This window comes from Chelonia mydas, chromosome 12 (genome assembly GCF_015237465.2).
Source record: "Chelonia mydas isolate rCheMyd1 chromosome 12, rCheMyd1.pri.v2, whole genome shotgun sequence".
NCBI lineage: Eukaryota > Metazoa > Chordata > Testudines > Cheloniidae > Chelonia > Chelonia mydas.
The window spans coordinates 25,126,446-25,150,456 of record NC_051252.2 but is presented as its reverse complement, the minus strand read 5'-3'; the positions used below and the strand labels follow the sequence as shown (position 1 = coordinate 25,150,456).

Sequence of the window (24,011 nt, the reverse complement as noted above, 5' to 3'; positions counted from 1 at the left end):
AAAGAAAAGGAGTACTTGTGGCACCTTAGAGACTAACCAATTTATTTGAGCATAAGCTTAAATACTTAGTCTCTAAGGTGCAACAAGTACTCCTTTTCTTTTTGCGAATATAGACTAACACGGCTGTTACTCTGAAACCTGTCATCTGCCTTTGTGTTGCCCAGTCACCCAGTTTTGTGAGATCCCTCCGTAACTTGTCAGAATCAGCTTTGGACTTAAGTAGCTTGAGTAACTTTGTATCATCTGCAAACTTTGCCAACTCACTCTTTACCCCTTTTTCCAGATCTTTTATGAACACGCTGAACAGCACTGGTCCCAGTACAGATTCTTGGGGGATACTGCTATTTATCTCTCTCCATTGTGAAAACTGACCATTTATTCCTACCCATTGTTTCCTATCTTTTAGCCAGTTACTGATCCATGAGAGGACCTTCCCTCTTATCCCATGACCGCCTATTTTGCTTAAGAGCCTTTGGTGAGGGCCTTGTAAAAGGTTTTGTGAAAGTCCAAATACATTTAATCCACTGGATCATCCTTGACAACATGTTTGACACCATCAAAGAATTCTGACAGATCTATGAGGCATGATTTCCCTTTATAAATGCCATATTGACTCTTCCCCAACATATTACGTTCATCTATGTGTCTGATAATTCTGTTCTTTGCTACAGTTTCAATCAGTATGCCTGGTAATGAAGTTAGGCTTACTGGCCTGAAATTGCTAGGGTCACCTCTGGAGTCTTTTTTTCAAAATTGGCATCACATTAGCTATATGCTAGAGAGACTAGTTTAAGCAACAGGATACATACCACAGTCAGTAGTTCTGCAATTTCATATTTGGCCTCCTTCACAACTCTTGGATGAATACTATCTGGTACTTATTACCGTTTAATTTATCAATTTATTCCAAAACCTCCTCTACTGACACGTCAATAGGCTACAATTCCTCAGATTTGCCACCTAAAAAGAATGACTCAGATAGCAGAGACAGATGCAAAGAATATATTTAGCTGCTCCGCGATTGCCTTGTCTTTCCTGAGTGCTCCTTTAACACCTTGATTTTTCAGTGGCCCCACTGATTGTTTGGCAGGCTTCCTCCTTCTCACGTACTTAAAAAAAAAATTGCTGTTAGTTTGTGTCTTCTGCTTGTTGCCCTTCAAATTCTTTTTTGGCCTACCTAATTATACTTTATTTGCCAAAGTTTAAGTTCCTTTCTATTTTCCTCAGTAGGATTTGACTTCCCATTTTTACAAAAAATGTCTTTTTTGTCTCTGCCTCTTTTACTCTGTTTACTGCCAGGATGCCATTTCCCCCCCCACCCTTTTTTTTTTTAATTTACTTAGGGTATATATGTAGTTTGAGCCTATAGTTTCAATACTGAGAGCTGTTTCAACCTTGCTGAGATTGATCTGACTGTTACAAATCCTTGAAAAGATGTCAGAGAGAAGCTTCCACAAGCTGGGGGGATACAAATAATTTTATATTAAAAAAAATCTGATTTTTTAGTTACATTAAACTATTATTTTTTTAAATAAACCCACTTTAAATTAAATTTGAACTTTACAACTTAAGTCTTAAACTTACATTGTATTAAAATCATTTAAATTAAAAATAAAAAGAATATTAAGCACTACATTTGCTACTAAGTTTCAAATAAAGCTAGACCACTGAACTGTTTCAACTCGCTGGCTGAGCATCTGGAATCAGAGTTTGCTGACATGCTAAGCCAGCTTTTGACATCAGTAGTCATCTCTGAAGGTGTAAACAGAATAGTTTCTTTGTTTCAATTTATTGAACTAGTTCAGTTAAATGACTAATTCATTCAAAATTAAGAAACCAACTAAGAGTTGAAAAAGCAGGAAAGCTTATTTTCCTCTTTCAACCTGTGAACAAAAGCTACGTGTGAGTGGATGAGATCTACTAGTTACAAAGTCTCAAAGGATTTGGTAACCCAAAACAATCAGTTCAATTCCCTAACTATAGATACTTCTTCCTTTGTTAAATAAATCAGTTTTAAATGCAAAACATGTTTTGATAAACTTTTTTCTTACACACCTCTACCCCGATATAACGCTGTCCTCAGGAGCCAAAAAAATCTTACCGCGTTATAGGTGAAACCCCATTATATCGACCTTGCTATGATCCACCAGAGTGCGCAGCCTACCCCCCCCCCCCCCCAGCACTGCTTTACCGCATTATATCCGAATTCGTGTTATATCGGGGTAGAGGTGTGTGTGTGAGCATATATATATATATATATATATATATATATATATATACACACACACACACACACACACACACACACACACATACATACACCCCCCCCCCCCATATATGGTGATTTTTATAAAAAAAATAAAATGCTGTGGTGCATTTTTAACTGAATTTGAATTTCCACCCAAATGACGATGATGGAGTCTCACATCGATGTTAACATACAAGGATTCATCGAACACTTTTGGTGAACACGTATATGTGAGGTCAGACCAATGTGAGAACCACAATATGGTTACACGTGGGATAGACAAAATTGTCCATGACCGTTGCAGACGTTACAGTTCCATAGGCAGTGTGACAGCATTTCAAACGCAGAGTTGGCCTTGCCTATGTGATGGGTAACATTAACTGTGGCATTCTGTGACAGCACACTTGCTCGGTAGTAAAACTTCTCCATGGACTTGAGAGGACAGTGGTTAATCTTAAGAACTGGGTAGACATGCACATCCCCAGCACAGGTTGATACAGTACTTCAGTTTTCTTTAGGCTGATTGGTTGCATGAGCAAAGTAACCAGTTATAAATTGAATGAGCAACCAGAGTGCACAGTCACCAGCAAATAAAAGTTCCTTAACGAGTCAATCTGCCACTGTGCACATGAAAGCATTGAAGCTTGAACAACTTCCCATCAGTGTAGAACTTATAAATACTCCTCCAACAACACCACAAAATACATCCATAAGCACAGCCCCAAAAAAGGTGGAAAAGTGTGGGAGCGATAACAAAATCTTGTTTGCTGCCACTAGTGACCAGAAAGGGGTCTGATATCTTGCCATTTTCCACCATTCTGACCATCAACCCATTATGGAAGGACCAAATGACAGAAATAAACTTTGCAGGGCATCCAAAGATTAACAAAATGTTTCCAGAGTCCCTCACGATTTACAGAATCAAAAGGTTTAGCTAAATTGACTGAACATCATATAAAGAGCAGTTTTTCTCCTGGCACTTTTCCTGGAGCTGATGGAGTGGAGTAATGGTCGTTCATCATAGACTAGAGAAAATGTCATGTTTGTATCCTTCCTGGGTGTCAGAGCAGCCCTATCTAGAGTGCTGTTTCTTCAAATGGGGAAGAGACTGGAAAAAAATCCCTAAAAAATACTTGCTCCTCCCAAACCTTTTGTGCTAGCTGATTGAGGCTCATGGGGCATAGGCTAAGGGATGTTTAATTGCAGTGCAGACATAAAGGCTCGGGCTAGATCCCAGGCTCTAGGACACTGCAAGGTCTGAGCCTGAACATCTATAGCACCCCCTAGCCAAAGCTCCACAAGCTGGAGTCAGCTGGCATTGGCCAGGCAGAGGTTTTTCATTGTCGCATAGACATACCCTCAGAATGCCATACCTGACTGGTCATCCAACTTTTCTGCAATCTAAATATAAGGAAGATCCAAATAAATTTTGCAGCTTGGAATATTTGTATGCTCTGACAGAGGTGACAGAACTGAACACAGAACTTCTACACTCAGTAGAGTATTGGCATGATACAATACAGATATTGAGGCACTCAGTGAGACAAGACTTGCTGGTGAGTTGCAGCCAGAAGAAGTGGGTGCTTATTACATCTTTTATTGGACTTGCAGATCTGAGGATAAATGCAGGTGCTCTGGTGTGGGGTTTTGCCACTTGCTTTTTGATTGCCTGCAAAGAGTCACTGCCAAATGGTGTCAACGACAGAGCGATGCTTCTCCACGCTGGCCTTTGTGAAAGCTCACTATGCTCTTACCATCAACACATACGCTAAAAATGATCAATCCGGATGAGGATAAGGAGGACTTCTATCAAACCCCTGATAGCGTCATCACATCAGTCCCATGTAATAAGTTGACCACTCTAGGTGATTTCCATGCTAAGGTTGGTCGTGACTGCATCCTGGGGTGACGTGATAGGTTGTCATGGAGTTGGTAACAAGAGCTCTAATGGCTTGCTACTACTTTCCAAATGTACCAAGTACAACCTAGTCGTCACTAAGTGTTTCAACAGACCAAGTATAAGATGACCTGGACGCGCCTTAATTCAAAATAGTTACATTATTATATGGCAAAGAGAGCTCCATGATGTCCCCATATCAATACTTCAAGCCTTGAAAACTGAGACACTTAATTCCAACAACAACTCATGGAAGAATTTCCCTTAGTGACAGAAGCCTCAGTGGATGTAGAGCTAGCCTGGAAACATTTTTGGGACCTGACATATAATATGGCTGCTGAAGTTCTTTGCTTTGTTTAAAGGGAAACATCAGGACTACTTTGATGAGAATGACCCTGAAATATGTCAACTCTTGAACTCACTGCATGCTACCCAACAAGCCTACATAGTGGCCAAGGATTCAGTAGCTAGGAAGGCTGCATATCATTGAGCAAAACAGATGGTTCAGACCGAATTCAGCAAATGGAAATCCGGTGGTGGAGTGTGGCAGGGTACTGGCTGAGAAGCCTTTAATCAGCTCCTGCCACTCCAACCCCAACAAGGGGATGGAGTGGGGCTAGCTGAATACCTTGGTGCCTGCCTGGTAACTGGCCGCTCCTGCCAGTCTTATTAGTCCGGAGCTATAAAGGCTGTGCGGAAGCCAGAGAAAAGCGGAAGAGGAAAAGAGAAAGGTCAGGCACAGAAGGAAGTGGGAGCCTCCTAGTCTGTTGCTGGCCAGGCCTGTTGTAGGCAAAGTAGCTGTGAAGCCTGTATATAGCTGAGAATTGGTGGTGGGAAACCTTCTGAGAATACACCTTCATAGATTCCATTCAGAAGAGACCAATGCATTCACTGATTCTAGTCTGATTTCCTGTGTAATACAGGCAACAGAACTTCCCAAAAATAATTACTAGAGCATATCCTTTACTCCTGAGGGAATTCTGTGCCAAAAAATTAAAAATTCTGTGCACAATATTTTAAAATTCTGCAAAATTCTGCAAATTGTATTGGTCAATAAAGAAATGTGGCTCCAGCATGGCAGTGGAGAGCATAGGCCACCGGCTGCATTCAGGTGGGAGATCACCCTGAAGTCCCCACCTCCTGCAGTTCAGGGATTCAGCAGTGAGGCTGCATCTGATCCTGAGACAGTGCAAGGACTGGGCCTGCCCCAGAAACACCCTGGGGCCCTGCCCCTCTGCGCCAGGTGCACCAGGTGTGGGCGGCCAGGCTCAACTCAGCAGGATCCAAGTGTGGGGTGAGAGGTTTCTGTGTGGGGCAATCCGGGTGTGGGTGGCTCAGTGGGAGATCTGGATGTACAGGAGCTCGTGGGGGGGAGGGGGGAATTCCGGCTGCAGGGGCAACGGGACTCTGCAGGGGATCCAGGCGAAGGTGGTAGGGGCTCAGCAGGGAGGTCTGGGTATGGGGTCTTAGGGTGCTGGGGGGAGTGGGGCATGATAGGGTGGGGGTTCAGGTGCAGCTCGTTGGGGCATCAGTGGGGGGCTCAAAGAAGGGATCCAGGTGTAGTGGGGTAGGGCTTGTCAGAGTGAGCGTTTGATGGGCCTGCTTAACGGTGGAGCCCCAGCTGTTGCCAAGGGGGCGCCGCATGCCGGGCTCCTGCTTCCTTCCGCGATTCCCCTATCCCATTTTCTTCTCCATCCTCCTCCCCTCACTTCCACATTCCCCCCCGCCCTATTCCACCCCCCTTCCTTTCCCACTTCCTCCCTGCACCTTACCCAGCTCCACAGCAAGCACTCACTGTTGCACAGAAAACAGGAAGGTTCCTAGCTCACAGAAGGGGAGAACAACTGGCTCTAGGACCCAGGAGGTAGCGTTCAGCTGCAGAGTCAGCAGAGCCAAGAGGCAGCCTCTTTCAGCTGGACAGCTCTGTACTTACAGAAATGGGGAGGCATGTAACCCCCTGTACTCCCCCATGCCTTGCCTCTGTTTGGGGGGGCAACCCCCCGCAAACTACGCCATGGTTGCCCAGCCCCCCTAGCCCCGCGCAGCTTCCTTGCTCTTTTCTTCAGGGAAGCGCAGGAATTCTGTGGGCATGCAGTCCCACAGAATCTCCCCAGGAGCTTTCCTTCAGAAAAAACATTAACTCTTGATTTAAAAATAGTCAGTGATGGACAATCTACCACAACCATTGATAAGTTGCTCCAGTGGTTACTCACTCTCAATTTTAAGCCTTATTTCCAGTTTGAATTTCTCTAGCTTCAAGTTTCAGCCATTGGCTTGTGTTATACCTTTCTTTACTAGAGAGAAGAGCCTAGTATTAAATATTTGTTCCCCATGTAGGGATGTATAGACTGCAGCCAAGTCACCTTTTAGCCTTCTCTTTGTTAAGGTAAATAGATTAAGCACCCCGAGTCTATCACTATAAGGCATGTATTTTCGAATCCTTTAATTGTTCTCATGACTCTTCTCTGAACCCTCTCCAATTTATTAATATCCTTCTTGAATTATGGATACCAGAACTGAACACAGTATTCCAGCAGTGTTCACACCCATGCCAAATACAGAAGTAATACAATCCCTCTACTCCTATTCAAGATCTGCCCCATTTATTCATCCAAGGATTGCCAGCATTGCACCAGGAGCACACGTTCAGCTGAGTATCCACCATGACCCCAAACCATTTTCCTTGGACCTGGTCCACACTTAAAACTTAGGTTCACACAGCAGGTGATCAGGTCTGTGAAAAATCCACACCCTTGGGTGCCGTAGCTATGCCAACTTAACCCCCAACATAGACACAGCAAGGTCAATAAAAGAATGCTTCTGTCGACCTAACTACTGTTGCTTGGGAAGGTGAAGATGCTACAGCAATGGAAAATCCCCTTCTGTTGCTGTAGTCTGCGTCTTCATTACAGGCTTACAGAGGCATAACTCTGGAACCGTACCAGAGCACCAGTGGCATGGATGTGGCCTAGATAACTTTACTCTCCCATCCAGCTACAGAATAGTTCTCTTCTGAAGGCTGCATCTCACTCATATTGCTCTCTAGCTTGATGGCTTCATTACATGCTGTATTGTTTGAATTGCTGCTTACCTCCTTACTGGGGGTGGGAGATGGGCTTTCTCCAAGACTGACACCATTTGGTGGATCATCACATGAGTCTTCTGGCCTTATTTCCTAAGAATTCACTCCTATGCATCAGTCCTATTACACTATATCTTCTCATTTCAGTTGGAAATCTCTTAAAAATCTTTAAGAGCTTCCAGATACAGAATTACTGCCACACTTGGAAAAAAAAAAAAGCATTAAAACTATTTTCAGGACTCTAGCCTATGTAACACTGCATCCAACTCTAAACACCAAGCATCACTCCAGGTTTTTTAAACAAACATATGCACTAAGAAGACCCACAGTTTGGTGAAGATTTTAGCACTCTTTCATGTAGCAAACAACCCTGCCAATGACAACAACATTCTAGAATGAGAAATATATTTAAAGAGTTCCTCTGAGGATATTAGCCATATGAATATATCCTGAAGCTTTTTCAAACCAGGAATGTAGTTCTTTAGAAAGCACATTACAGGGAAACCACTAGCCTCAAAATGACAGTATGTTTTAGTGTACCCTTCCTCTCAACATCACACTTAAGACAGTGGTTGTTTATAGCCTACAAAATCCTATTAAAGCATTCTTTCACCTAGATCATAATCCAGTTTGACACTGGAATATACAACCACGGCTACCCAAACCTAAAGAACAGGCAAGAAGAAGTGAATTAGAGAAAGTATATATTTGTATTATATTTATGTACACATAGCTACATATGGAACAGTGAGTAGAGAGAGAGAAAAGTGTAAGTTTGCTCTAGTAGATTTTTTTTTAAAAAAGCTTGATGATATTTAAAGTTGGCTGATTAAATACTGATCTATTTCAATGAAAGCATGAAGGCTCAAATACAAGGCAACTTGAAATATTACATCCTTTACTCAAAGAGTGATTAACTCAGCTGGTATTCTAATAGTGAATACAAACAAAACCTGGAGAAGTTCTTTAAAAACTTGATAGAAAGTCCATTCATTTAACACCAGTGTTACAGTCAAAACTTGAAAGTTTACATTTAGCTATCTCCTGCTTTTAAGTACTGTGCATTGGGGAAGTAGTACAGCAAGACATGGTTTAAACAAACTGTCATTAAGATGCAAAAAGCCATTTAAGAAAAATCATACTGGACTTACATTTTTGTTCCATGTCTCTCATCTCTTCCGGGGGAATTCTCAGCTTATCAATGTGCTCACGTAAGACGCTCGCCCATTTTTGTAGAGATTCCATAACAGTCCATGGTCTAGACATATCTGCCACAAAGACTACTAAGGTCTCTTGTAGGTTTTCTGCAGAAACAGCAAACTTCAAGAGCCCTTTATGATACAGGTCTCCATCTAGAATCCAAACATTACAGCGAGTCTGATCTGAAAAGGAAAAGGGTCAATTATACCTCAAACTAACGTGCTTTTTGCTACAACCACATTAGTCCATCAGTAAGTAGCAAACCAACATGGTATTACAGTGCCAAATTTAAGATGAGCAGAAGTTAGCTACCAGCAAGTCTAGCCTGTTCGCATTTAACATGATGAGTGTATATGTACCGCCCATCCCTTAGGGGAAAAGAGCACCTACAAAGCAATTTGGCAATGTCCCTGTAGAATGAGTTGTTGTTTTCTGTAAGAATCTTGGTTTTAATTTACAAGCAAAGAGGTATGAACATCTGTATTCTCTTACTTTTCCTAAGTGCACATTTCATTTTTATAAAAGAATACTTTCTGCTTAGTGTGTTACAATCATTCACTTAATACATTATACAGCACTGCTGAATTTGGCATACGTATTCATACCTGGACACAAGTATGTCACGAGATCATTACAGTTGTGCGTATAATTAAGGCTTCACCGTGTTAGGTGCTAGTATCTTTAGTCAGAATCCTGCAAAGTACTGCAAGTCTAGCATGAGAGGTTAAAACACACATTTCTAATAAATTTGAAAATGCAGATATCAAAGTAACCAGTTTATGAACAAACCCAACTGGAATTGCAATATAATTTAACGCCCACTCTACCTATACATCTAATCTTTTATGCAAGCCAATATTCTGCCAAGAACACTGAAGTATCTAATATTAGCAATCATTGGTCTCTACTCTTGCAGCAAGATTTGTTTTCACGGCAATACTTATTTGCAACATGTGAGAATTTGAACTTTCTACTGAAGATCTGTATGTATTCTAAGTTCAGTAGATATTTTATGTCATGCGCCCCCCTTGAACCCCTAATGTAATCTGCCTGCGCCTCCCCAGCAGCTGCGGACTGGAGCCGAGGCTGTGGGCGGAGCCAAGGCTACGGGCGGGGCCAGAGCAGAGCTGGGGGCAGAGTGGTGCTCCCCCACCATCCCCTATGAGGGCTGGCTTGGGCCCCACCGCACTCTCTCAAAACATTTCCCCACACCCCCTTAGGGGGGCATGCCCCACAGTTTGGGACCATTGTTCTAAGATGACTTCACATTTTGTTTTTTAAAACTCAGCTGGTGCACGCTGCACTTTAAATAATCTAAAGTATAGCAAATGTGGCCATCCTCACATGTTTAAGCCAATGAATCACACACCTGAGACTTCATCAGGACACTTTAGAAAGATGAAGAGGATAAAAGACTGAGCACACGGAGAACATATACAGTTAAAAATATTAACCCTTTTTTAAATTGTGGCTCTAAAAATTAAGAACTCAGGAAACAGTCAGAAAGTTGATTTACTGCTTGACTTTGGTTCAGTTAAGTTATCCAAGTACCATCAACCCAGAACATAGGTCAACGGTTATGCTTTTAATTAGATTAAAGATGTCGTCTCCCATCTGTGCTTCCTAGTAGTATCCACTTACTTTAAACAAAAAGAAAAGGAGTACTTGTGGCACCTTAGAGACTAACCAATTTATCTGAGCATAAGCTTTCGTGAGCTACAGCTCACTTCATCGGATGCATTACTTAAGTGAGCTGTGGCTCACGAAAGCTTATGCTCAAATAAAATTTGTTTGTCTCTAAGGTGCCACAAGTACTCCTTTTCTTTTTGTGACTACAGACTAACACGGCTGCTACTCTGAAACCTTACTTTAAATAGTTACTCATCACAGTAACTGGTACTTAGGGAGCTTTGTTGCTGCATATTCCCACTTGAGAGATATACCTCCCCCAGACCCGATCACGCTTCTGGAACTTCTAGAAAGCAGTGCCCACTGGGGCCACAGAAGTACTCTCACAGCACTGAATGTTTGGAGCGGAAATTATAGAAAGGTCAAGCAGTCCTACTGCCTCAGTCCCTTCTGTTAAACCCAGAAGTCCTCTGAGAATACAGAGAGGAAGTCGGGGTGAGTAATGTTAAGCAACCATTTTCTATTTTTTAGAAGTGTCATCTGCATTTCCAGTTGTGGAAGTCTAGCAAATAGTACAAGCTCCAGGAAGGTGGGCGGAAAATTTTTAATCAAACATGAATGGCAAAATTACTTTTTGAAAGTTAAGATGACCAACTTGTTTTAGATACAAGTCGAGTGGTTTTGTATACATCCAGGTACACGCTTCCAGTTAGCAACCCCACAGAAACGTTTAAATCAATGCTGACTTAACTATGGTAGCGTGAGCTCTAAGACTCTTAATAATAAATCATGTCTCATTGCACAGCCTAATCCACTGAGCACATGCCTAAGAAGAAATGGCTTTATACTGATTCCAAATGGCTACACAGTCTTATTTATCTGCTAAATGCCTTAGTCCCATCCAAACAGCAGCTCAAAGCCACCTTAGCATCCAGTATATGGAGACTAGTTTACCTAAGTAAAATCAAGTTGCTGGGAAGAACACTAGAAGTCTAAATTGTGTCAAACTTGGACACCTTTTCAGTTTAATGAGAGATGAAAATGCAGGATAATTTATTCTGTGTTCAGTGGGATGATCAGTAGTAAAACTTGCAACTCATATTTCTTTATAAACAAGCAGTATAAAGAGCATTCTTGCCAGGATTTGAATAGTGTGTCTATCAACTTTATCACCGTCATGGCAACATCCCACCAGTCAGAACCTATTCTATGATAGGAAGAGGTTAACGAGATCTTTCAGGAAAGTTGTGACAATGAGATGACTGAATAAAGAATCAAACATTTAGCAGATCATACACTGAGATGCAGACAAGTACAACTTGTTAAGATAAAAGGAGGCAAATGGATTTAGGGTACAATAAATAAAAAATAAAATGATGCATGGAGACAGATTATGGAAACAGTTTTCAGGTAGTAGGATAACTGAGAAAACCATCTATGGTGAATTGTTACTCCAAAGGGGAAAAGGCTCTCTCTATTGCAGCTGAATCTCCTACATTTACATGTGGCTTATCAGGTCAGAAGGTAGTCAATCACCCATGAAGCGAAGCAGCTCCAAAATGGGATGCAAGACAAGATCGTCGTCCTGAGCTAGCAGCTCCAATGACACCAACAGGAGCCTCCATTTCTCCTGTGATGAGAGGTATGTGTACTAACAGCATCTGTCTCATGATGGAGCAACTAGCCCAGCCAGCACACATCTGTGATACAATCTTTCCCAGAATTTCTCTGCAGTTAAGACTACTAATCTCTGTTACAAACAGCAACGGAACCATAGAAGAATGGTCCTATTTTAACCATCTACCATGGTCAGAATCTGCTTATATTGCCCCTGCAGCATGAAGCAGTCTGATAGCATGCTCTTTCTCCATGTCATCTGTAGTGTAATACACTGTGCATCAATCCCACATAGCCTTTGTCTCCTACCACTTCACCGCTTGCTGATGTAATATTCTGCTGTCTTGTCCATTATCACTTAATAACGCTGCCTTTGATCAGTGGCAGAAAAGATTTTAAAAGCCACTTTATAAATAAATATGCTGTAACAGAGCTATGTGGAGCTCATCTTCCACACGTTCCACTGATTACATCAGCTTTTGACAATGTGCTCTCTTGCCTAGTTGAGATGTATTGGTGGTGATTACATAGCCAAGGAAAAGAAACTGAAATGAATTCCATCACAATCCCTAGGAACTCTCACCATTTGAGGGTCTGGTAAACTTTTAAAGGAATACAAGGCTTCCAGGTCATTCACATTGAGTGAATTTTGCTGACAACCAGTGTTCAGATGAGCTGAAGTGTTATGTATGTGGAAGAAACGACACTAGCTTCAGGTACAGGCTCATTGAACTTGGAGGATCCTCTTGCTTGCCAAGTGTCCCTGAACCTCTTTTATGGAATAAATCCCTGGCCAGTTATCCAAGAAAAGGACTACATGAATAACTTGGCATCCAGGACAGATGTCAGTCACTCCCAAGAATTGGTCAGAAATCTCTGATGTGGTAGAAAGGACAAAGGTAAGAATAACAGCTCCAAGGTAAGTGTCTAGGGCCTAACAATCTATAGCTATTCTACTTGAAGTTGCAAGAAAATGAACTAAATGCTCAAATGGGATTTTGGAGGGAGGGAAGAGAAAAGAAAAGGGTGAAAGAAGGAAAGTAAGAGTTTATCTGGCTTTGGACTCATGAGCAATCAAGTTTATCATCTTGCTTTTAAAGGCTAAATTAGGTAGGGAGGGAAGACGAGCCAGCTCTCTGCCCAACATATTTTGCATTTTCTTCCCAAGATTAAGACTCTTCTGGACCCAAAGTCTGGAAACCTGAAGATCCCAGATAATGGTCTCCAGAACCAAAGAAAGATGTAAAGGCCATTCTCTTCTTGCTTCAATTAAAGAGTTCCAGGGACCTACCGTTGACTTGGTGCCCTTCGTTTTCCTCCAGCGTCTTGTTGGTCTTGAGGAATCCTTTCTTTTGACACAGGCCTGAATCCCTGATAAAAGGCAGATGATCTGACTCAGACGTACCATCTTAGAAAAGATATTGATGCTACTGTATAAGTCAAAGTCTGAAACACCATAAGCTTCTCATTGGATGTTACTGAACACTGCATTCTTCTCACTCCCCAGTTCCTTTGCTCTCTTGTTCTGCTCCTCAGAAAGGCAGCCGACTAAAGAGGATGTCTCTCCAAAGAGGAAAGTGGTACTTTGCCAGGACCATAAGAGAGACTGAGGAGGGAGCAATCCCTTCCTGATAGTTGAAAGTACTGTTGCAGATCCCAAATTCCTTCCCATCTTCCTCTGAAGGAGGCAAGCAGTCAGGAATAATGGCCAACAGAAGAGGCAATACTGCAAATGTTAGTATCCATTTGGGTGGCAGAGAAGGCAGCAGCGAAGATAACATCTTCACTGCTTTGGGAAAGGCAGATGGGTAAGCTGCAGCAAGTTTTATGTCTGATTAATTATCTCCAGACCCCCAGGCGTAAGGAGGACCACCTCTCCCAGCAAGAGCATAGCCCATGGGTCAAATATAGTACGACAGTCTGAAGAATTCTTTAGCTGTCTCTGGATTCAAGGAGTATGACTCATCAGGCATCTTTGGCAAGGAAAGTACAGAGCCTCTGCTGACTATTGATGTGAGCATGAGGTGTGTCACTCCTATACACAAGCAGCAATGTGGCCAATGCACTTCCCACAAGGTCCTCTATTTTCAGGGGCAGAGGAGCAACACCATTAACACTTTCATCCAGAGAGCTCAAAGCATTTACAAACAATGGTTGATATCAATATTCCCACTTTATAGATAAGAACACTGAGGCACAGACAGGTAAAGTGACTTGTGCAAGACCAAACAGCAGCTCTGTGGCAGAACACCAAGCTCTCCTGACTTTCAGACCAGTGCTCTACTTCCTGGACCATGCTGACTCTTTTAGTTAACTTGTCTTTTGCCTCCAGTGTGCTGGAGAACAGTTGCAATGAAACGAGCAACAAGTTTTGGGAAGTGGGAGAGGAGGGAAAGAGGAAAGACAAGCCTCAGTTTGGAGAAAAGGAAATATTGGTTCTGTCAGTGGCTTAAGATCTCCTTTTCACTCACCTAACCATGCTTACTGGAATTTCTCCTTATGTAGACGATGGCAACAACCTAACCAAAGACACAAGATACAGAAGACTCTTACCTACATATAACTTAGTTTAAAAAGTTTTGGCTACAAAAAGAAGTTATGAAATCCATATTTAAGATCCTGGTTGCTCTTGGATGTGTTAAGAAACCTTCCTGTAGCTCAAGACTTCGTATGCACCTTTATTTGAGTGTAGGCAGGATGAATAATGTACTAGTAAAACAACATCAGCAAAACGTCATCCTGCAAATAAATGGATCCTCTGAGAACAAGTTGTTCTAATGTATTTTTCTTTAAAGAGCCCAGACTGTGAGAAGGGCAGAGAAAGACACAATACGCTACGCGTGAAATGCATTTTTCTTTTATGAGCCATATCAATTTCTTACAACGTATACAACAAGGGAATGCTGAACCAGCTACTTCACTGTAATCTAAAGATACACCAGGGACACCCATAATGATTATGAAAATGTGTCAACTACTCAATTGCAGCAAAAGACTACATGTAAAAGCATGTAACTTACCATCTCTGTCTTCATCGTGAATATTTAGGTACAAATATTCCAATCCTCTTCCTTTCTTGCTGTGCTCTGCTCCTTGTACTTTAGCCATAAGTGTTGTTTTACCTGAACCGTCATCACCTGCCAATCAGTTCGTACAGTAAAATATACATTCAGAAGTTTATTCGTTACTGGAAAGATTTTCTAAGCAAACTTAAGAGGTTAAAATTTTTTGTAAAGGGGTCTTGTGTTTCCCCCTTCCTCAAGTTTTGGGGCTAAATTTGTCAATTTATAGGTTGACAAGTGAGAAGAGCAGCTGCACTGTTCAAAAACATATTCCATTAGTTTGAATATAGAATCTAACAGCATGAGGCTAGACAGTCCACTAGTCTGGGGACAGGAACATCACATAAAATTCATGAGGTGCTATCTATAGCTTAAGATCAACTGATATATCTGATATGCCACCTCTTAATTCCCAGTATGAGCAAAGCCAGTTCCAGAGCAACTTTTCAAGTTCCACCCAACCTGGGGATCCCATACTTACTATATTGTGGCTGCCTGAAAGAAAAGATAAAAATTATGATCGCCCATGATGGGCCAATTCTACCCCAACAAAATGGCCTTGTGTACCCATTTAAAGTTATTTTAAAAACAAATTAAGTTAAACCAGTGCAAATGCAGATCTATATTTGCCCTGTTATATTGGGTTAGCTTGCACCTACACATTTACCAATGCAAGCTAAACTGATATAAGTCAGGTTTAAAGCCAAATTAAGTGCATCAATTCATGGTTTTGTCCATACAAAGTTTTGAACCAATGTCATTAAATCATTTTAACTCCGCCTCCTCCCCCACCCCAAAAAAACCTGTTTTGTGTGTCAACCATGCTTTATTATTTCTTAGAAATCATAGAAATTGCTCTCCACTGCTTGAAGATACTACTCACCAAAAACAAGAATGTTTTTGCCTGATGGTAATTTAGACCTGGACCGGGTGGAAACTTCACTCAGTATTGAGGACCTATGGGGACAGCACCACTTGTTAGTTTGCCAGTGGGGCACCCAAAAAGAAAGATCAGGTAAATGTCAGCTCCAAAGCCCTGATGAGCAGATATTTAAGCAGACCTGTCAAATGTCATCCATTCAGAAAAGATATCTACCAGCTATGAGATCTCTAAATAAAAAATATTAAAGACAAATACCTTGCTCGGATAATCTGAAAGGCAGCTACCAGAGCTGCTCACTTTTAGGACGTAGAATGTTGCAGTGTCTCAATGACACATTTAACAGCAAACCGTTTTTTTACAAACTTGAACCTCTAATGAAGAGGCCTCCTAATTGTAAGAAGGCCTAAAGCTGTGACTGCCTGACTGGTACTAACCTATGGTGAAGGCCTTACTCTGTCGCCTTTAACACCAGGAGATGAAATCTGACACATCACTTAGTGGTGAAAGCGAAGGGGTGGGAGACCACAGAGCATCCCCGGCTCTGCCATGATTTCCTATGTGACTACACGCAAGTCATTCTCCACACCCCATGTCCCCACCCAGGAAGTGCAGAAGCGACCTGTGGCCAGGGCTGCCGAGGGGCTGCAGTCCCTGAAATCCCTAGGGCGCAGGGAGAGTCCCGAGGGTCCCAGTCCAGGACAAAGCAGGTACGAGCCCACGCGCGGCGCCCAGATAGCCAGTTCCTCCTCCCACCCACCAGCACAGCGCAGGCCGCGCCACTGCGCCGCTTCCAAGCCGCGGGTCAGCTCCGGTTGGGGGGTGACAGGGGCCGGGGGGCCCAAGCTGCATTAGTCATCGAGAGCAGGCAGGCGGCAGGGCCGCGGCCAGGCTGCCACCCTGCTTCCCCGGGCGTCCGGGAGAGGACCCGGACCCGAACCCAGCCCCAGCCCCAGCCCGCCCCGACCCCCTGGGGAAACCGCAGCCCCGCCCGACACTCAGGAGCAGCCGAGGCCAGCCCCCGGCCCAGCTCACCACAGGTTCTGCCCTTCCTCCTCCTCGCTGGGGATCTCGGCGGCCCCGGCCGCCTCCGGCCCCAGCAACTTCTTCTCCGCCAGCACCGGCGCCATCTTGCCAACAGCAGCCACGGCCACCACAAAGAGTGACCTCACCCGGGCCCGCCGAGGACCCGCCTGACTGGGCCGTCCCGCCGCCGCCTCCCACCCGGGAGACACCGCGCCCGCTCCCCGCACAAACCCTCAGCACAGTCGCCTGACAGAGTCCTCAGGGCGGGGCCCGTGCAGAGCCCGTCCCCGGACCGCGCGCCGCTTCGGTCAGGCAGCCACGCGGGCAGCTATGAGCTCAGCGGCTGTGAAGAGCCACCGCCCCGTGTCCCAGGGAGCAGCGCCCCCTAGTGTCCGCAGGGCTCTCAGACAACTGGATGCCAAGTCCGAAAACAAAGCAATGGAATTCTGAGACATCCATCTTTATGGATCTTCATCCCTTTTTACTGTGCTCCTTACCACGGATTCTGCAATGTTGCTAAGGACGTGGGAAATCAGTGGTTCTTAGGCTTTTCCTTGCCCCAGTTGTCGCTGGTGAATAAGTGCTGGAAGAGGCCACTTACTTCTGCTCACCCTAACGTCCAGTTGCTGAAGAGGAGTGAGGTTGAGAGGAGGAGTTTTGCTTTTTCTCTCCCCAGTCCTTGCTCTGAGCAGCTAGGTGAGAAAGAAGAAGTTACTCACCTTGTGCAGTAACAATGGTTCTTCAAGATGTGTGTCCCTACGGATGCTCCACTGTAGGTGCGTCTGCGTCCCCATGCTGCTGATTGGAGAGCTTCGGTAGCAGTGTCCATTGGGCCTGCACATGTGCCGTCTCTCCTCATGCTGTGCCATGAGGCTAGCCAGCATGCAGTTCTTAACTCCTTTTCTACCAGAGTTGTAAATGAGAACTCCAAAGTAGAGGGGAGACAGGCAGGTTGTGTAGCACCCATAGGGACATACATCTCGAAGAACCATTATTACTCCACACGGTGAAAGAGGAGGTTACCTTAGGAATGAACTTTGGATGTGGCCTGAGTGTAACCTCGTCTGGGAAGAATACTATGTAAAGGGGATGTGCCATCAGAGACCCTATGCTTCTAGCCGAGGTAATTGCTAACAGAAAGGCAGACAGGTGACACAGATTCGAACATAGATTCGAAGGGGGGGCCTTATCAGCCTTTTCAGTACCAGCTTTAGGTCCCACAAGGGGTAGGAAGTCGAGGTTGAGGGAAGAGGTTTGTTATACCCTTAAGGAACCTTTTGATAATTGGGTGTGATAGTACTGAGTACTCCTCTATGGGTTGGTGAAATGCTGTGATGGGTGCTAGGTGTACCCTGAGAGAGCTCAGGGATAACCCAGATTTTTTAAGGGTCAGGGCATATTCCAGAATATGTGGGAGAGTTGCTGACACTGGAGAGATTGGTTGGGATGTGCACCAAATCTGAAACCTGGACCACTTCTGCAGATAAGTGCATCACATGAAGGGCTTTCTACTGTGCAACAGAACTTCTTGTACTTCCCTTGAGCATGAGCTTTCTACGTGCTGGAGTCATGCTTTGAGGCGGAGAATCCCCACGTTGGGATGTACGGTACGCCCTTTGTCCTGTGAGAGGAGGTGCAGAGTGGTCAAAAGGAAGATCGTTGGGCACATCACGAGCTGCATCAGGTAAGGGTATCAGGTCTGTCTTGGCCAAATAGCAATCAGGATTACGTGAGCTCCGTCCCTCTTTATCTTTAGCAGGACCTGCACAGAAGAGGAAACAGAGGAAAGGCGTAAAGGTCTTTGTCCCAGAGGGAAAAGAAAGCATCGCCCAGAAAGTGCTGTCCCATCCCTGCCTTGGAGTAGTATCATGGACACTTCTGATTCCGGTAAGTGGCGAACAGGTCTGTGGAAGGTGTTCCCCACTGTGAGAACAAGTTGTGAAGTACTGTCAGGTGCATCTCCCTCTCATGGTTGTGTGGGAATTTGCAACTGAGCTTGTCGGCTATCGAGTTCTGCGGGCCTGGGAGGTAAGCCGCAGACAAGGTGACATTGTGAGAGATGCACCAGTTCCATAGCTTCATCATTTATGCACATAGGGAGGGCGACCTGGCCCCTCCTTGGAGGTTGATGTAGTACATTGAGGCTATGTTGCCAGCTATGATCTTCATATGTGATCCTGCTATCAGTAGAAGGAAATGAGTGCAGGCATTCCTGACCGCTCTCAATTTGAGGAGATTGATGTGTAGTGATATCTCCACAGGTGACCATTTGCCTTGTGTTCTGAGTCCGTTTAAATGCGTGCCCATCCTATGAGTGATGCCTGGGTGGTAAGGAGCAACGATGGTGACGCCTGCAAGAAGGGAATCCCTTTGCACGCTATGGCTGGGTTCTTCCACCAATCCACGGAGTGTTTGACCTGTATCAGCAATACCGTGAGGTGTGGGTGCCAGATTGTGGTCTCGGTGCCAGCAGTTGCAGAGGATATCAAGCGAGATGGTGATCATTTTCAGCTATCCCTGAGGGGACCTCCCACTCTCTTTTTTGACCTGTGAGAGGAGTCCCCAGATGGTTTCTTTGACCCACTATCCTTCAAAGTTGAAGGTTGAGGGGGGAGACTCACACCTGTTTGAGGACTGGGGTAGGAGAGCTACCGCCATAAAGATGATTTTTTGGCGAAGCTTTCTGTCCTTGCAGGATCTTTGGCAGAGCTGCTGGCAGAGGAAGCACTTCTGCTGGATATAGCCCTCACCAAGGCAGCAGATGCACTGGTAGTGCTTGTCCGTGATCAGGATCTCCTTACTGCAAGTGCAACACTTCCTGAAGCCTGAAGAGCTGAGCATACTCTTGTCTGGGGGTTCCCCCCGACTGAGAGTTGACCAAAGTCCTTTCTTCTTTTTTTCCCTCCTGGCAATGGCCAAATAAACAGTAAAATGGGGAAAAGAAACAAAAGAGGCTTCAAAGGAAGCTAAAAATGTGCAATTGTAAAAGAGTTAACAATCCGCAAATGGACAGCTAAATCTCTGTCTCTAACCAGGGGTGGTTGAGAAGGAACTGAGGTCTGTTAGCCTCCGCGTGCTGGCTAGCCTCCTGGTGTAGCAGAAGAAGAGACTGCGCATGTGTAGGCCCAATGGACACTGCTACCGAACTTCTCCGATCAGCAGCATAGGGACTCAGACACACCTACAGTGGAGCACCCAGAGGGACACTACTTGAAGAAGAATATTGATGTGGCCAGCAATAATACTGACTATTACTGTGAATGTGGGAGGAGAAAGGAGGTTTATAGATAAAATCCTGGGCCATAGTTACCAAGGGAGTGGTGCAAGCAGGAATATTGTCCACACCTTTGCTTACTGGTCATGGCCACAGCCATGGTTCTTCTTCTAGAGGGGTAAGGGTGGGGTGCCAGGAACTAAAAGACCAATATGTAGGTATATGAGGCTTCAAACGGTATCCTGGAGGAAGCGTACAAAACAGCTAAAGGCACTTGATGGAAACAGTTTCTGTGTTTTCCTGTTGGCAGCTGGTGAGACATTGATTTCAGGGTGGGATAGAGGCTAGAAGGAGGCCCTAGTGTGTGATATCCCATACACTGCAGGAGTTCTGTGAGAACTGTCTGAGAACCTTTTTCAATCACTAGTCACTTGAAGTCTTGATGATAGCATCCTCACTGCAATACTATATAAATGTATCCTTTCTCCTCTCTGAGAGATTAAGCTGTTTGACTTAACAGAGTCAAGAAAATAGAATAACTTTCTCATAGAAATTTTAAAAAGTAAACAAGGAAACTAAATCATGCCAAACCAATCAAATTTCCTTCTTTGATGGGGTTACAGGCCTAGTGGATGTGGGAGAGGAGTAGACATATCTTGATTTTAGTAAGGCTTTGGACACAAACCTACATGACATTCTCATAAGCAAACAAGATAAACGTCATCTAGATGAATTTCTATAAGGTGGATACACAATTTGTTGAATGACTGTTCAACAATTATCAATGGTTCAGTATGAAACTGGAGTCCCACAGGGGTGAGTCCTGCATCACTATTCAATATTTTCATCAATGGCTTGGATAATAGAGTGGAGAGTATGATTATAAAATTTACAGATGGGAGAGGTTGTATGCACTTTGGAGAACAGGAGTAGAATTCAAAATGGCTTTGACAAATTGGAGAATTGATCTGAGTTCAACAAGATGACATTCAATAAAGACAAGTGCAAAGTACTTCACTTAGGAAGGAAAAATCAAATGCAAAACTGTAAATGGGGAATAACTGGCTAGACAGTAGTACTTGCTGAAAAGAATCTGGAGGTTATAGTGCAGGGGTAGGCAACCTATGGCACATGTACCAAAGGCGGCACGGGAGCTGATTTTCAGTGACACTCACACTGCCCAGGTCCTGGCCACCGGTCCGGGGGGGCTCTGCATTTTAATTTAATTTTAAATGAAGCTTCTTAAACATTTTAAAATCCATATTTACTTTATATACAACAATAGTTTAGTTATATATTAAAGACTTATAGAAAGAGACCTTCTAAAAACGTTAAAATGTATTACTGGCACGCGAAACCTTAAATTAGAGTGAATAAATGAAGACTCAGCACACCGCTTCAGAAAGGTTGCCGACCCCTGTTATAGTGGATCACAAATTGAATGAGTTATCAATGTTATACAGTTGCAAAAAGGATAATATTCTGGTGTGTATGAACAGGAGTGTTGTACATAAGACACAGGAGGTAACTGTCCTGGTCTACTCCGCACTGGTGAGACCTCAGGTGGCATACTGTGTCCAATTCTGGATGCCAAGCATATCATTATAACAAGTGGAAGAATGGGGTTTTCTCTCCATTACAGGAAAACACTTTCCATTTATTTGCATGTTAGGTACAAGTTGTGTGATCATGGTTATAAATTATTTCATACTGTAATTTTAAACCTATAAAATGTACATAATATTTTGAAACACTGGGGTAGGGAGAGGAGGAACTATTGTGTTGGTGCTTAATGAAAAAATTAAAAATTTATTTGATTTAAACTAGACGTACAGCTCATTTACTCATCTTCCCAAATAGCTGCACTGAAGAGGACACCATTGTCCTTGGATCAAATTAGTGGCAAAGTTTATCATTTAATATTATGTTGGTGAAGTAATGTTAGTTTCTAGTCACTTCAAGACTTTAAATCTCACTAATGTAATTCCCATTTCTATGTGTGAGAAGAAGAGAGGGATGTTTAAATATTTGTCTTCTTCAGCCATTAGTCTGCATTAGAAGCATGTTATTATTGTGATCCCCTGACAGTGTAATTCTTTCCCCTCTTCATATATACTAATTGTAGCCTAATCAATTCTCATATGACAGATGAGGTTTCTCCACTTGCAGTTTATTTGGGTAGGGGCTCAATCTTTAATAGATCAGTAAGAAAGAAGCCTGACAAGAGTCTCCTTAAAAAGCGACAAATTCTGCCCTCATATGTATGCCACTCCCAGTGAGTAACTTTGTCTCTGATCGGCCCTGATCTAAGTGCTTAACCTTACTAGCATGAGCAAGGATGTCGGAACAATTTGTGTAGTGGGGATGCGGAGAGCCATTGAACCAAACTGTAAACACTGTGTATGATGGAATCCATTTCAAGCCAGGGGGTGCAGCAGTACCCCAGCACCTATGAGCATGAGGGAGCACCACTGAGCAGAGTATTAATAGTAGTAAAGTTAAGCGTCTTCATAAGTGTATGCAAGACCTGGGTCTTTGAGGGTATGTCTCTCAAAGAACACCTTTTGTAAGTTTTTGAAGAAAGATGCTTATGATACATCGATTCACCTGATATAAAACAGTTACTGTATATTATACAGAGCTAAAAACACAACAGCTACAAATGTTAAAATACCTATTGAGGATTTTTTAAAGACTTTTTGCAGCAGAAAACCAAGTGTAATTTTCAGTTACAGAATTCCCTCCTTCCCCCCATTAACGATGTGTTAGTGCAGTATTAAGAAAACTGCACACCGAATAAGAAGAAACCTCTGTTAACTAACTATAGAATATTGACATTACTTGCATGTTAAAGTTAATGATATCAGAGCCTCTACATAATTTGAACTAGAAAATAAAAATGAAATATTAAACTTATCAATGCAAAATGAGGTTACTAATACTTCCAAAGCATTCTATAAATATGACATAATCAGAGCAAATAGTGGGTCTACTCAGATTTCTGAATGTCATATGGTAACCTGTTCAATTGTAAGCAGAAGTCAAATTTGATAGTAGTTGCATTCTAATAATTTAGTGTAACATTGAATGTTTACATGGTACTCTGGACAGCTCCTCAGCCAATGCTAACAGACAAGGACTATTATAGCTCAACTCACCAGGGACACACCTAATCTTCTGTACAAAAAGTTCTGACCTTCTCTTCAGCTCTCTATGTAGAACAATCTAAACAATATATTAATTTTACTAATTTACTTCAATTTTGCTAATTATTAGTATAAGACTTTCTCAACAGTCACTGTAAATGCTTATACACTTAGTGGTGCCCATTTATATGGTTAGTCTTTTGTGGCATAAATTTAAACAGCTCTGAAATAGGACTCTTGCATGCAACAAAAGATACATTACAAAGCGTGTCTAACCCACAACCTTATCTCTTTCTCTAAACCTCCCATCTGTTGTTTCTAGACTCTGTAGGGTGTAGAACTCTGCTACATTTGTTGCTCTGACTTCCTTGCAGCTAATTTATTTTTTTACATGCAATGGTTTTATTAGCTTCTGTAATTTTAAAAAAGTTTTTCCTTGAGTATTTAGGCTAGTTTTTCACACTGCTGAAAGTTTCCATTGACTTAATCAATTCCTTCAATACACAGAACCTTATACACATTAAAGTTTACGTACATCATTTGGAATTAAAGCATAAATTAGTTGGGGACCTGGTGTCACTATTCATAATTTTGCAGCAAAAATGCATCTATAGTAGAACCTCAGAGTTATGGAAACCTTGGGAATGGAGGTTATCTGTAACTCTGAAATGTTCCGTAACTCTGAAAAAGAGGTTATGGACTTCAGCCACATGGGGGGTTGGGGCTGCAGTCACTGGGTGGGGGGCGGGGAAGAGTTGGGGCTTCTAACCCTTGGGGTGCCAGGGCTCCAGGTAGGGGGCTCAGGGCTTCTGCCCTTTGGGAGCACCAGGACTCAGCACTTTAGACCTGGGGGGAGTCCTGGGGCTTGGGGCTTCAGCCCCACAGTTCTGCTCCCAGTTTCAGTGCTACGCAGGGCACCGGAGCTCAGAGCTCCCCATGGCTCCACTCCTGGCTTCAGGGGAAGAGGGTGTGTCAGGGCTTGGGCCTTTAGCTACGGGGGAATCGTTGGG

At 43.3% G+C, this 24,011-nt stretch overlaps 1 protein-coding gene and 1 long non-coding RNA gene across 3 annotated transcripts in view; one reads left to right on the top strand and one right to left on the bottom strand.

The window, feature by feature from the left end:
• Positions 1-17,028, bottom strand: part of DYNC1LI2 (dynein cytoplasmic 1 light intermediate chain 2) — a 43,540-nt gene extending 26,512 nt beyond the window's left edge. The window contains exons 1-4 of one of the 2 annotated variants that reach the window (XR_005222206.2): positions 16,651-16,859; positions 15,619-15,692; positions 14,694-14,810; positions 8,379-8,609 (exon numbers count right to left, since the gene is read on the bottom strand). Coding sequence is in view for 1 of the 2 variants with exons in the window: in XM_037877513.2 (XP_037733441.1) it covers positions 8,379-8,609; positions 14,694-14,810; positions 15,619-15,692; positions 16,651-16,745 (517 nt within the window). In the remaining variant the exon portion in view is untranslated. Of the gene's footprint in view, positions 1-8,378; positions 8,610-14,693; positions 14,811-15,618; positions 15,693-16,650 lie in introns of both variants that reach the window. The other variant, XM_037877513.2, reaches the window with a different exon arrangement.
• Positions 16,861-20,749, top strand: LOC114019228. The gene is made up of 3 exons (XR_005222208.2): positions 16,861-18,325; positions 18,401-18,528; positions 18,903-20,749. It is a non-coding gene; the product is annotated as an uncharacterized LOC114019228 (long non-coding RNA).
• The last annotated feature ends 3,262 nt before the right edge of the window (positions 20,750-24,011 follow it).